Below are 11998 nucleotides of genomic sequence, written 5' to 3'. Positions count from 1 at the left end.
TAGTTACCCAGATAGATAGAAGGGGTTCTATAGTTAGTTAGTCATGTGGCATTGAGTTTGGTGTAGTAGTTTTCTTCAGATCCCCAGATAGATAGAAGGGGTTCTATAGTTACCCAGATAGATAGAAGGGGTTCTATAGTTAGTTAGTCATGGTGGTGTTTTTTCTTTCGTAATGAAAACCATTATTTACGAAAAAAAGAAAAAGAAAAGAAAAGAGAGAGGCCCTTATCCCGTGGCATTCTCTGAACCAAAGAAGAATTTGTGTGTGTGTGTGTGTGTTTTGTGAAGGCCATGGAGAGCTCTCCCCTTATTATAGCTTCCATGGCTTGATTTTCTATCCCCTGAAGCAGAGCCTTGGGTGGGTTTGATTCCTGCTAATCCATCTCCATTCTCTGTTAGGCCTTTGCAAGTTCTTTGCTTCCCCTCATCGCCATGGCTAGTTATCATATCACCCCTCTTCCTCATACTGTCAATTTGATCATCAGCAAAGATGGGTTCTTAAGCAGAAGAGTACTGACCTCCAACAAGCCTGTGTCTGTATCGCTTTTGTGGTCTTTCTCTGTCCTCGATAAGAAGAAGATTGCCCGAACCCTATGTGTTCGATCGGAGTCTCGCTTATTCTCATCGTCACCATCAGCATCAGAAGAAGATGCAGAAGTGATGAAGCTTTCATGGCAGCAACAGAAGTCCTCTGTTTCTGTATCAGATTACCCTGATTCTAAGAGAGAGATTAGAAATAGCAGGTCGAGAGAAGAAGCTCCATATCCTCCTCTCTCTACAGAGAATATTGTCTCTTCGGAAAACAAAGGTTTAGACATATCCACTCTGGGCCTCCACAATGCTTTGGTTTTGGCTCTTCAGAAAAGAGGCATCACTCACATGTTCCCTATTCAGGTACATGACTTTGTTCCATGTAAAAATATACGTTGTTTCATGGTAAGCTGTTCTTTTGTATGGTTTTTCACGGTAAGTGGCTCTTTTGTATGTTCTTTCTGAGTATATCCATCGATGCAAATATTGCTTATATGATTACGAATTGATCACCTTATCGAGATTCCAACAAGGATTTATCTATATAGTTGATGAAATTAACAGGGATATGGCTAGATGACCACCAACTGTCCCCCATACTAGAGGCCATTCAGCCCCTAGAATGTTTATCTGCATCCCACATTATGCATACTGGTCTGTACCATGACACCATAGTTTAGGATTATGCACTCCAAGCTATACCAAATTGAGGGTATATCCATTGAACATTCATGAAGTAAATGAATTGAGAAGGGATGCAGACGGGGTACCTAGCTCTTGATATAACCCTAAACCTTAGGTACTTCGCATGGACAATGTACATATCCTATATGAAGTTGGCTGTAGGGCCATCAGTGCTGATTAAGCGAACACTAGACATGACGTGAATCTTCATTGGCCAATAAATACATACCTATGAATATGCTTGTGACACATATGAACGAATATCCTTGTGAATGTGCATCAGTTTTTAATCAAATTTGAATGTTTTGATCTGGTTTTTTCCATGAAAGTATACATATCACACATTATTAGCAATGAATTAAGACTGGAGTAAATCAACTAGGTCTTATTTCACAGTCTAGATATCAACCAAGGGCTTGTGGATATATAAAGGTGATCTATGGTCTTCTACCTCTCTTTCCTATATTCTTACAACACGTTCTCTAATAATTGACAGGAGTTGATAATCTGTAACCTGCAGACCACCAAACCCTAGATTTATATCGAAATGATAGCCATCCAGACAATGGCCGGACAAACTATATTCAATGGCTAATGAACCCACCCTATCCTCAAAATTTTTGCTTATGCTCATGATAGCTCTGATGTAGGGCATTCATATCGGATAGCTTTGTTGAGATTTCTGAGTATATCTATTGGTGGTCAAGGATTGCTCATATGATCAAACAAACAATTTACCAAAGAGTGTGCCATTAGTTAGTGAATGAAAATCTGAATGCTTTTCTGGATCTGTTTTTTATGACACAGGAGGCAGTATTCAAACCAGCAACTGAGGGTATTGATATCATTGGACGAGCTCGTACCGGAACAGGCAAAACTTTGGCTTTTGGCATACCCATCATTCAAAGCCTTTTGCAGCAAAATGAACAGAATCGAACACGGTAAATATATCGGATATATGTGATCTGACCTAGAAAGTATATATGTGTCTCCTCAAAACTTTTAGTTTCCTTGATCAATGAGAGATTGACCTTGATTAGACATGGGTGGTGAGCTTTGATATAAGTAGGAATCATCTACTTTTTACAATGCTATGCGTAAGTTCATGGAGTCAAATAAGCCAGAAATTTTGATATACGTAGGAGCCATACCATTATGGATAGCAGAGAACCAAAAGAGAAGAGAGTTAAGTTTAGCTAGTGCATTGCATACCATGAAATCCTAGGTCCTTGTCTTGTCCATGATCTTCCACATTATGTAAAACCATGTGTCCACCCATGAACCGATCGGTTAATCCCTAACTTTATTGACACCTTTAAGTTATGTATATGTTCAGAATATATACCATCATAAGAAAATGTGATTCATATGGATTATGCAGACGATTTAGCCGGAATCCAAAGGTGTTGGTGCTTGCACCAACCAGAGAGCTAGCAATACAAGTAGAGAAAGAATTTATGGAATCGGCGCCAAATCTATCAACACTATGTGTTTATGGAGGAGTTTCAATTGTAGGGCAGCAACGGAAACTGCAAAGGGGTGTTGATATTGTTGTTGGAACACCTGGTCGTATCATTGACTTAATTGAACGTGGTTCTCTAATACTAAATGAGGTGAGCTACCTCGTCTTAGATGAAGCAGATCAGATGCTTGCAATTGGCTTTGCTGAGGACGTTGAGAGAATCTTGGAAAGTGTTCCAACCGAGAGGCAGAGTATGCTCTTTTCAGCAACCATGCCAGATTGGGTCAAGAAACTAGCCAGAAAATACTTAAGGCAGCCTTTGACAATTGATCTGGTAAGTTGGTTTTATAGTCATGGAGTGGACTAGTAATAGGTTATAAGAATGTTCATGCATGGACTTGAAAGTTTGAAGAAATTGCTCATATACAGTTGGGACAGCAAAATTGTTTATCCAAGTATAACTCACATCAGTACTCTAAAATTTTGCAGGTTGGGGATTCTGAAGAAAAGCTTGCTGAAGGCATCAAAATGCTGTCAATTCCTGTTCCAGTATCAGCAAAACGCTCAGTGTTAAGTGATCTGATCACCGTAAGAAAATTTTATCTTTATTTAGCTGTCGAATGTATATATATGGGTGTATGTTTGTCTATATATATTTGGGAATATGAAACACGTGACTCTTTTGTCAATGCAGGTATATGGAAAAGGTCGGAAATCTATAGTGTTTACACAAACCAAAAGAGATGCTGATGAGGTTGCGATGTCAATGAACAGAATGCTTGGGACTGAAGCTTTGCATGGTGACATCTCTCAGGGTCAGAGAGAGAAGACACTATCATCTTTTCGCAATGGAAAGTTTTCAGTCTTAGTTGCAACGGATGTGGCGGCACGAGGGTTGGATATTCCTAATGTGGACCTTGTAAGCAGTATAGATACATGCTTATTTTAGCATTGCCTTTTCATGGATGATTCTATTATTCATGAACTTACCCTAGCCCATCATGTTCATATATTTGAAAAACATATACATGTGCTTATTTCAGCATCGCATTTTCATGGACAATGTTATTGCTCATGAATTTACCATAGCCTATCATGCTCATATATTTGAATAACATAGCATCATAAACTCCTTACCTGATGCAAAGGCAAAATTTCCTATTTTAGCAATTGTGCCTTGTTTTTTCTTGTACATCCTAGGGCTGTTATCACTTGATTTCTTATGCTCTTGAGTTTTGTCATAGGTCATCCATTTTGAGATTCCAAATGATCCAGAGACATTTGTGCATCGTTCTGGCAGAACAGGACGGGCAGGTAAAGAGGGGATAACTATATTGATGCACACAGATTCTCAGATAAGAACTGTAAGAATGATTGAAAGGGACGTTGGCTGCAAATTTGAGCTCATCAGTGCTCCTAGTCCTCATGATGTGCTTAGATCATCATCTGAGCAAGCTCGGGAAGCTTTGGGCAAAGTACATCCTGATTTGAAGTCAATTTTTCTTCCGACTGCTGAGATATTGCTACAGGAACAGGGGGCCCACGCCTTGGCCGCTGCCATTGCTCATTTAAGTGGATTTACACAGCCACCTGCATCCCGATCTCTTATTACACATGAACAGGTAAAATCTATTTTCATTGTGCATGGCTTCACTTCTCAGTGTTAGATCCTGACATATGTTTAATACTTGAAGGGATGGATGACTCTCCAATTCACTCGCCCTCAGAGATGGGGTGCAGGAGGGCTGTCAACCCCAGGGGGTGTCATAGGTGCTCTTGGTGCCATCTATCCTAAAGCTGCCGATGAAGTAGGAAAGATACTGATGCTGGACCCCTCAGAGGTCAGTCTCTACAACTAGCCATGTTGCTGGCTGAAATATTGCACATTAATTTGTATGTTCTCTAAACTCTATCGTGTGAACAGGGTGTGGGAGCAATTTTTGATCTGCCTGAGGATGTGGCAAAAGAACTCCTTGCGTTGCCCCTGTCACCTGATGATTGTATTGAAGCAATTTTGAAGGTGTGTTCACTACCAATGATATCGATATTATTTTTACTATGCTCACTCAGTGGTAGAAGGGAGAGCTCCACCCAACCAACCATTAGTTTCCAAATGCACTTTTAGACCTCCATTAAAATAAGTGTTGTACTTTTGGGCAATCTGCCTGCTTGCATGCACTTCGCGAAGGCCTCTTATCTCATAGGAATGGCCCTGTGACAAATCGTCTTGGGGTGTTTAATGTTGAGAATCTAACATAGATTTTGTTGCTTTTGGTTCTTTATGACTAGCTTCCAAGGCTTCAATATAATGATGCCCCACGGGATCGTTACGGACGGTTTTCAGGACAGGGTGGTAGAATGGGTGGAGGGAGGCCTATGATGAATCGACAACAGTATGGTCGATCTAGTGGCTCAGGAAGTTGGGGTTCATATAAAAGGGATGGGCAGCAGCAATCTGGTGGATGGGGAGGCTACCAGGGAAATGCTGGTGGTTACCGAGGAAATGCTAGCGGCTACCAGGGGAATAATGGTGGCTACCAGGGATATAATGGTGGATACCAGGGAAATAATGGTGGATATAAGGGGAACAGTGGTGGATACCAGGGCAATAATAGTGGATTTCAGAGGTACATGCCACTACTTTACATTTATGAAACTCCCAAAGGCTGTTCATAAAATTTTCTTTGATTAATTCCCAGATCTTTAATTACTAATTTGGTTGAAGCACATCGTGCATGAGCAGGTGATCTATGTTACTGCAGAGCATAGAGCTGCCCTGTGGCTGACTCCACCAACTTTATTGATGGAGCATGCGGCAGGTGCTAACCAACGATATTAGGGAGAGTTAGTGATCATTCTATTTTCTTAATTGGGAAATTATCTGGTCTACTTGTAATTCATATAAAGATGGATCAAAATTTGCAGCTTGTATATTATTTATTTCAGCTCAAATTAGATCATGTTTATGGATCTCAACGTCAATCATATGTGCATACACACAAAGTTGTGCTAAACCTTCAAGCAAGAGCTAGGCACTTGTAAGTCAATAACGTTTGTGCCAATAATGGGGTTCCATACATGTTATATATGCAGAAAGCCATTGTATATAGAAGGCCTTGGAAACTTTTGGCACAACAGACATTTTGGGTTTACATTCTTCTGAAGTTTAATGGTGGACGTCTTTGGAAATTGTAGAGCTAATAATTTTAATGACGTTTCATTTTTTTCCGTTCCAGCACATGGGTAGATAAAAAATGCAAGAAAAGTTTGAAAATTCATGCATAGGGTGCACTACCTTGAAATCATTAGTTCATAGCAAGAATATATTTATGTGCATTTATAATAAGCAATGTTGAATATTGGATCACGATTCACAGCACTAAGTTATTTCTAATTAATGTGCCGATATTGATATTAATCATAGTTGAAGCTTGTGAGAATGTCCTCACTGCAATGAGTTTCTGCCAACAAATGTATCAGGATTCATGATAAGCCATGTAGAACATATAAATGTATCAGCATTTGTAATAAACCATGTACTGAGGTCATGTGATAAGGTTTGTCACTAGTACATGTCTCTGCATTTCTGATCAACAACGTTGAATACATGAACCTTCACACTTGAGTTCTACACCAATGGATAGTGATGAGTGAACTGATCCCTAGATACTATCCCAGGCTCAGTGGATAGCGGTGGATTGATTCCTAGTTAGTACTTACATAATATGGGTCCCAATATGTTGCATTTTCAACACACTTTTGATGGAGCAAGGGACGTAGCACTTGATTTATCACTATGACCAGTGAGCAAAGACCTTTTTTGTTTGTTTCACTGCAGTTTGACATCCTGCAATATGAAGGTTTACAATAAATTTCTGACCAGCTGAGGGAAATTACCCTTGTTTTATTGATAATTGAGTATTTTCATATGGATTCACATCCTCCAAAACGTAAGCAAATGCATAAACAATCTAACAAAAGGTGTTGCATAACTGCATTACAAACTCAAATGCATCCAAGGGGTTTAGCACTTGTTTTCTCTGTAACCAATTATCAAAGGTCCATTGTATCTATTTTGATATGGATTCAGATCCTCCAGCATGTGAGCACATGCATAGATGTTAGACATGCTAACAAAAGATGCTGCATCTTGCCCATCTAGTTGCATTACAAATTCAAATACATCTCTGGCAAGCTCCAAGTTCCCCCATTTTTTACAGGCACCGAATACTACATGCCAAACCATAACAGTTGGATGAAATGGCATCTTATTTATCACTGCTACTGCCTTATCTAATTGGCCTGCACGTGCAAGGATATCAAGCAAGCAAGAATAATGTTCGGTAGATGGATAACTAATAGCCTCAAAGTATCCCTCACCTTTATCAACCAGACCACAATGACTGCATGCAGTAAGAACACCCACAAAGGTCATCAGATTTGGTGGTTCACATTCTCTCCTCATTCTTTCAAACAAATGAAAGACAGTTTCATCATCTCCAATCTGTGCATAACCTGTAATCAGAGAGGTCCATGCGACCACATCTCGAGCTGTGAGTTTGTCAAACACTCCATGTGCTTCTCTCATCAGACCACATTTCACATACATATCAGCTAATGCATTGCCAAGAACAAGATCTAGTTCAATCAACCCTTTTTTGGTAATATGACCATGTAATTCAAGACCCTTGTTTACAGCTCCTAGATTGCCACATGCTTTCAAGGCACAAACAAACGTCATACCATCCAGGGATATGCCCTGGAATTGCATCTGCTCAATATAATCGAGTGCTTCTTCCCAAAACCCATGTTCAGCATACCCAAATAGTAGCAGGTTGCATATATCAGGAGTTCGGACTCCAAATTGATCAATGAGGTCATTGTACACTTCATGTGCTTTCTCAAGCATACCAAATTGAGCATACATACCCACCAAAGCAGAACCTACATCAAGGTCTCTTTCCAGCATTCCATTTGTTGAAATCTCAGAATGTATTTCTTGGCCCTTATTTATGTCTCTGATGTTGCCACAGGCCCTCAAAATGCAAACGTAGGTGACAGCACTTGAAGAAATGCCCTCTACATCCATTTTCCCGAAACAGTTTAGTGCTTTCTCACTGAAGCCATGTTTGGCATATCCTGAAATCAAGATATTCCATGAGACAGTATTTCGAACTGGAAGATCATTGAACACTTCTTCTGCTTGCATGAACATCCCACATTTAGCATACATGTTCACCAGCGCATTGCCGACAAGAATCTCACTTTTCAGCAACCCAAATTTTGCAATCTGTCTGTGTATTTCTTGACCTTCATCCATGGCTTGAATTATGCCACAAGCTTTCAAGGCATAAATAAATGTGATCCCATCTTGACAAACTCCCTCTATCTGCATCTCTTTAAAACAATCAAGTGCGTCTTCAGCAAACTCATGTTTTACATATCCTCCAATTAATGCATTCCAGGAGATTGTATCCTGAATTGGAAGCATATCAAATACTTCTTGGGCTTCTAGGAGGAGTCGACAATTGGCATATGTATCAATTAATGTAATGCCAATGAAAGGATCTCTATCTAAGAAGCCCATTTCAGAAATTGTCATATGCAGTTCTTGGACACGATTCATAGCAAAATCCCCAAAAACCCTGAGAATAGTAATATATGTGACAGAATCAGGAAGGATGCCCTCTAAAGGCATCCTTGAGAAAAGTTTCAACACTTTGGTAATATGATTTTGCTCAGCATAACCTATAATCAGAGCATTCCATGAGATTGTGTCTCGCTCAAGTAGCATATCAAATACTTCCTGTGCTTCTGTAACCAAGCCACATTTTCCATACATATCAATCAATGCATTCCCAACTATAACATCTTTTATTAAAAATCCTTGTATACATATCTTCGCATGTATTTCTTGACCTTGTTTCAAGGATCTGGCACTACCACAAGCTTTTAAAGTGCAAACGTGTGTCACCAAATTTGGGAGGACACCTTCACAATGCATCTGCTTAAAACAGTTCAATGCCTCATTTCCTTGCCCATGCTTTGTGTTCCCTGCAATTAATACAGTCCATGAAATTGCATCTTGTGCAGGAATGGTACAAAGTAATTCTTTAGCTTCTACAAACAAGCCACAATTGGCATACATATCAATCACAGTGCTGGCCAATACAGGATCTCCTTCCAGCAATTTCATGTCAGCAATCTCCACACAGATCTCTTGGCCCTTCTCCACGGCACTAACACATCCACATGCCTTCAAGGTGTGGATAAATGTAACAGAATCTGGCCTCAATCCCTCCATTTTCATCTGTTCAAAACAATTAAGTGACTTATTTGCATGCCCATGAAAAGTATAACCTCCTATCAATGTATTCCATGAGATTGTGTCTCGAAATGGAAGCTCGTCAAATACATTTTGTGCATTTGCAAGCAAGCCAAATTTACAATACATGTCTATCAAGGCATTTCCAACAGCAACATCTTCTTTAAGCAATCCTCTTCTATCAATGTCTGCGTGCATTTCAAGGCCTTCCTCAAAGGCTCCTACACCACCACAAGCTTTCAAACAGCAATGAAATGTGATAACATTTGGAGAAATTCCTTCATCTTGCATCTTTCTAAACCTATGGAGTGCTTCTTGCAGCTGCTCATGTTTGACATATCCTGCAATTAGAGTTGTCCATGAGACAACATCACGTACAGGAAGTCGGTCAAACATGTTTTGTGCATTCACAAGAAACCCACAGTTTGCATACATATCCACTAAACTACTACCAATTATGCCATGCATTTCAAACCCCTTCTTAATTATGTCACTATGCATTTCAATTGCCTTTTCAACAGCTCCTATGTTGGTGTATGCCTTCAAAGTAGAAATGTATGTGATAGCATCCGGAGAGAAACCCTCTCGTTGCATCTGTTGAAAATGTATAGCTGCTTCTTCACTGCATCCATTTTTGGCACATCCTGAGATCAGTGTTGACCATGTTGCAACACTTTGAACTGAAAGACTTTCAAAAACTTCACGTGCTCTTGCAATGCAGCCACACTTAGCGTACATATCAATTAAACTACTCCCAACAAATATATCTGTTGCAATCAACTCAGTCCTAGCAATATCCATGTGTATTTCAATGGCCTTCTTAAGATTTTTCATCTGCGTACAGGCATTAAGTAGAGCCACAAAAGTGTATCCACTGGGACATATCCTATGTTCCTGCATTCTGCAGTATAATGTAAAAGCATGGTGTAGCTCCCCACATTTTATATAGCCTGAGATGAGACTGCTCCATGAAAATTCCTTCTGATACATCAACCGATTGAAAATACGTTGGGAGTAAGACATGCAATTGATCTTGACGAATAGATACACAAGGTAACTACCAAGTGAGCTGTGGGTTTCAAGTCCCCAGCTACACATGTAATCATGCAAGTAATAAGCATAACCATGGATTTTCTCCTCTCTACACTTGTACAAGGATTGTGAAAATGCCTCCAGTGAAGGTGGGAAGCTTCCTGTTTTGAAAGAAGCGAATGATGCAGGCTGCATCTCCCTAGACTTTCAAGATCTCAAAAAACAGCAAGAATGTAGCTTCAACATTGTTTCCTTAACCTTGCTGTTTGAAATCCTAAGATTCTTTATTCCATACGTCAAATACAGAGGAGGAGTAACTCTGTTGATATAGGGATTTCCTGTTTCCAACACCTCGAATAGAAGAGAGGCAACCTGTTTAGGTTTTCCTTCTCTACATCACCTTACAAATCGAGATGCTTTCAAACCAGCACAAAAGCACAGAGCAGCAACTGTTACAGCATCTTATGAACGTGAAATTCCCTTGGTCCATCTAGAGGGCCATTTCCTTACATAGCATCATGTGAGATCGAACCTACAAGAACTCTCATTTGGCAAAGCCCGTGATTGCACCGGACCGGCTGTAAGTAACAGTAACTCTCATTTTCACGGGGTTGCCATTGAGACCCTTCGGTACCAGCATGCGTTTCGAGCATTTGAAAGTTATGCACCCGCTGAGCTGAGCTGACTCGATTTGTACAATATAATGAAACTTCTTATCGAAAACTTTTGATTACTTGTCGCCCAAGAGCATGGGGCTTCCTCCAAAACTGATGTTTCTTCTAGCACTTAAAACCCAAGTTTGATCCTCGGCATGGGCTAGGCCCGTTTCATCAATCGCAATAAGTCTCACGTGGATGTTCAAAATCTCTCTCTCTCTCTCTCTCTCTCTCTCTCTCTCTCATGTTCCGGTTGGATGCAAGATATAGATTAATGGTTTGGTAGATGGGATGCGAGACACTTGCTTCATGAAATGTGGCCTCTATAAATGTAAATGTGGCCTTTTTGCAATGCCAATGTATCATGACATGGGACAAATATGGAGGCTCACGCTTCACACATTATACTACACATGTTGCACCTAACTACAAAACCATATTCTTTGCGGAACGGGGAAATCGTACACATCGATACATGTTAGAGCCCACACCGTTGTTTGTCATTCGAACCATTGCTTCCATGCGACTTAGCTCACATGCATTGCGATGTGAGACAGGGTGTTGGGGCACGAGTGATGAGAGTGGTCGGTTATGCACACTTAGCTCTAAACAAGTTCACGAGTTTGAGTATCACACTTTGATACAATGCTCTGCCATTGATCATATTCGACCATGCTTTCCACATCTCTTCGACTGAGCCCAATCCTTGCATGAATTCCTCTCACAACCACAATGTGAACTCTCAATTGCAACATTCATTGGTAATGTTCTTGAACATCGAGAGTCACTGCTCACTTTCACACGTATCACGTGAAATGTAATATTTTTGGTCTCATAGGTTATATTTGACCTCCGAAGACGATAATATAATCTATCTATCTATCTCTTACATTGGGACCACATGCCATATCCACATTGAAACCCTTTGACCTCTCGCTTCTTTTCGAGAGACTTGGATGGAAATAAAACTAGGCCTAGTATAAAGTCGTTTCCTTATAGAACATGTTTTTTTTTTACTAGAACCATTTAGCTTAAGCTCTTTTTTTTTTTTTCTTTTTCTTTCGATGAATGGGTAAATACCCCATTTTTGTTATAAACCAATTGTCTCATGGGCCAATTTTGGCCTTAGAAGACGTTTATATATCTTTCTCTCTCTCTCTCTCTCTCTCTCTCTCTCTCTCTTTGGTGAAAACACACATTTATTAATATAATTGTGTCTGAAAAATACAACTTACAATGGGTATCACAATGGAGTATGGTCACCCACTAACTACACTACATGGGTAGCAAAACATGTTGAAATTCTCT

General features: G+C 40.0%; 2 protein-coding genes across 2 annotated transcripts; one reads left to right on the top strand and one right to left on the bottom strand.

Annotated features, from left to right (window-relative positions):
• Nucleotides 1-260: 260 nt before the first annotated feature.
• On the top strand, nucleotides 261-5647 carry LOC147860472 (DEAD-box ATP-dependent RNA helicase 3B, chloroplastic-like). The gene is made up of 10 exons (XM_087324602.1): nucleotides 261-894; nucleotides 2023-2156; nucleotides 2597-3011; nucleotides 3167-3265; nucleotides 3372-3596; nucleotides 3922-4299; nucleotides 4372-4518; nucleotides 4602-4697; nucleotides 4967-5304; nucleotides 5421-5647. Exons 1-10 carry the CDS (start codon nucleotides 433-435, stop codon nucleotides 5422-5424), a joined length of 2298 nt encoding a protein of 765 aa, XP_087180728.1. The 5' UTR covers nucleotides 261-432; the 3' UTR covers nucleotides 5425-5647.
• Nucleotides 5648-6055: 408 nt separating this feature from the next.
• On the bottom strand, nucleotides 6056-10532 carry LOC147860471 (pentatricopeptide repeat-containing protein At3g09040, mitochondrial-like). The gene has a single exon (XM_087324601.1). The coding sequence runs from the start codon at nucleotides 10227-10229 to the stop codon at nucleotides 6702-6704; it is 3528 nt and encodes a 1175-aa protein (XP_087180727.1). The 5' UTR covers nucleotides 10230-10532; the 3' UTR covers nucleotides 6056-6701.
• Nucleotides 10533-11998: the final 1466 nt, after the last annotated feature.

This window comes from Azolla caroliniana, unplaced genomic scaffold, assembly GCF_043228905.1.
Source record: "Azolla caroliniana isolate FFs.n. ecotype wild unplaced genomic scaffold, voAzoCaro1.0.p SCAF_9, whole genome shotgun sequence".
Lineage (NCBI taxonomy): Eukaryota > Viridiplantae > Streptophyta > Polypodiopsida > Salviniales > Salviniaceae > Azolla > Azolla caroliniana.
Note: the sequence above shows the minus strand (reverse complement) of the source record. Positions and strands in the feature narration are given on the sequence as shown.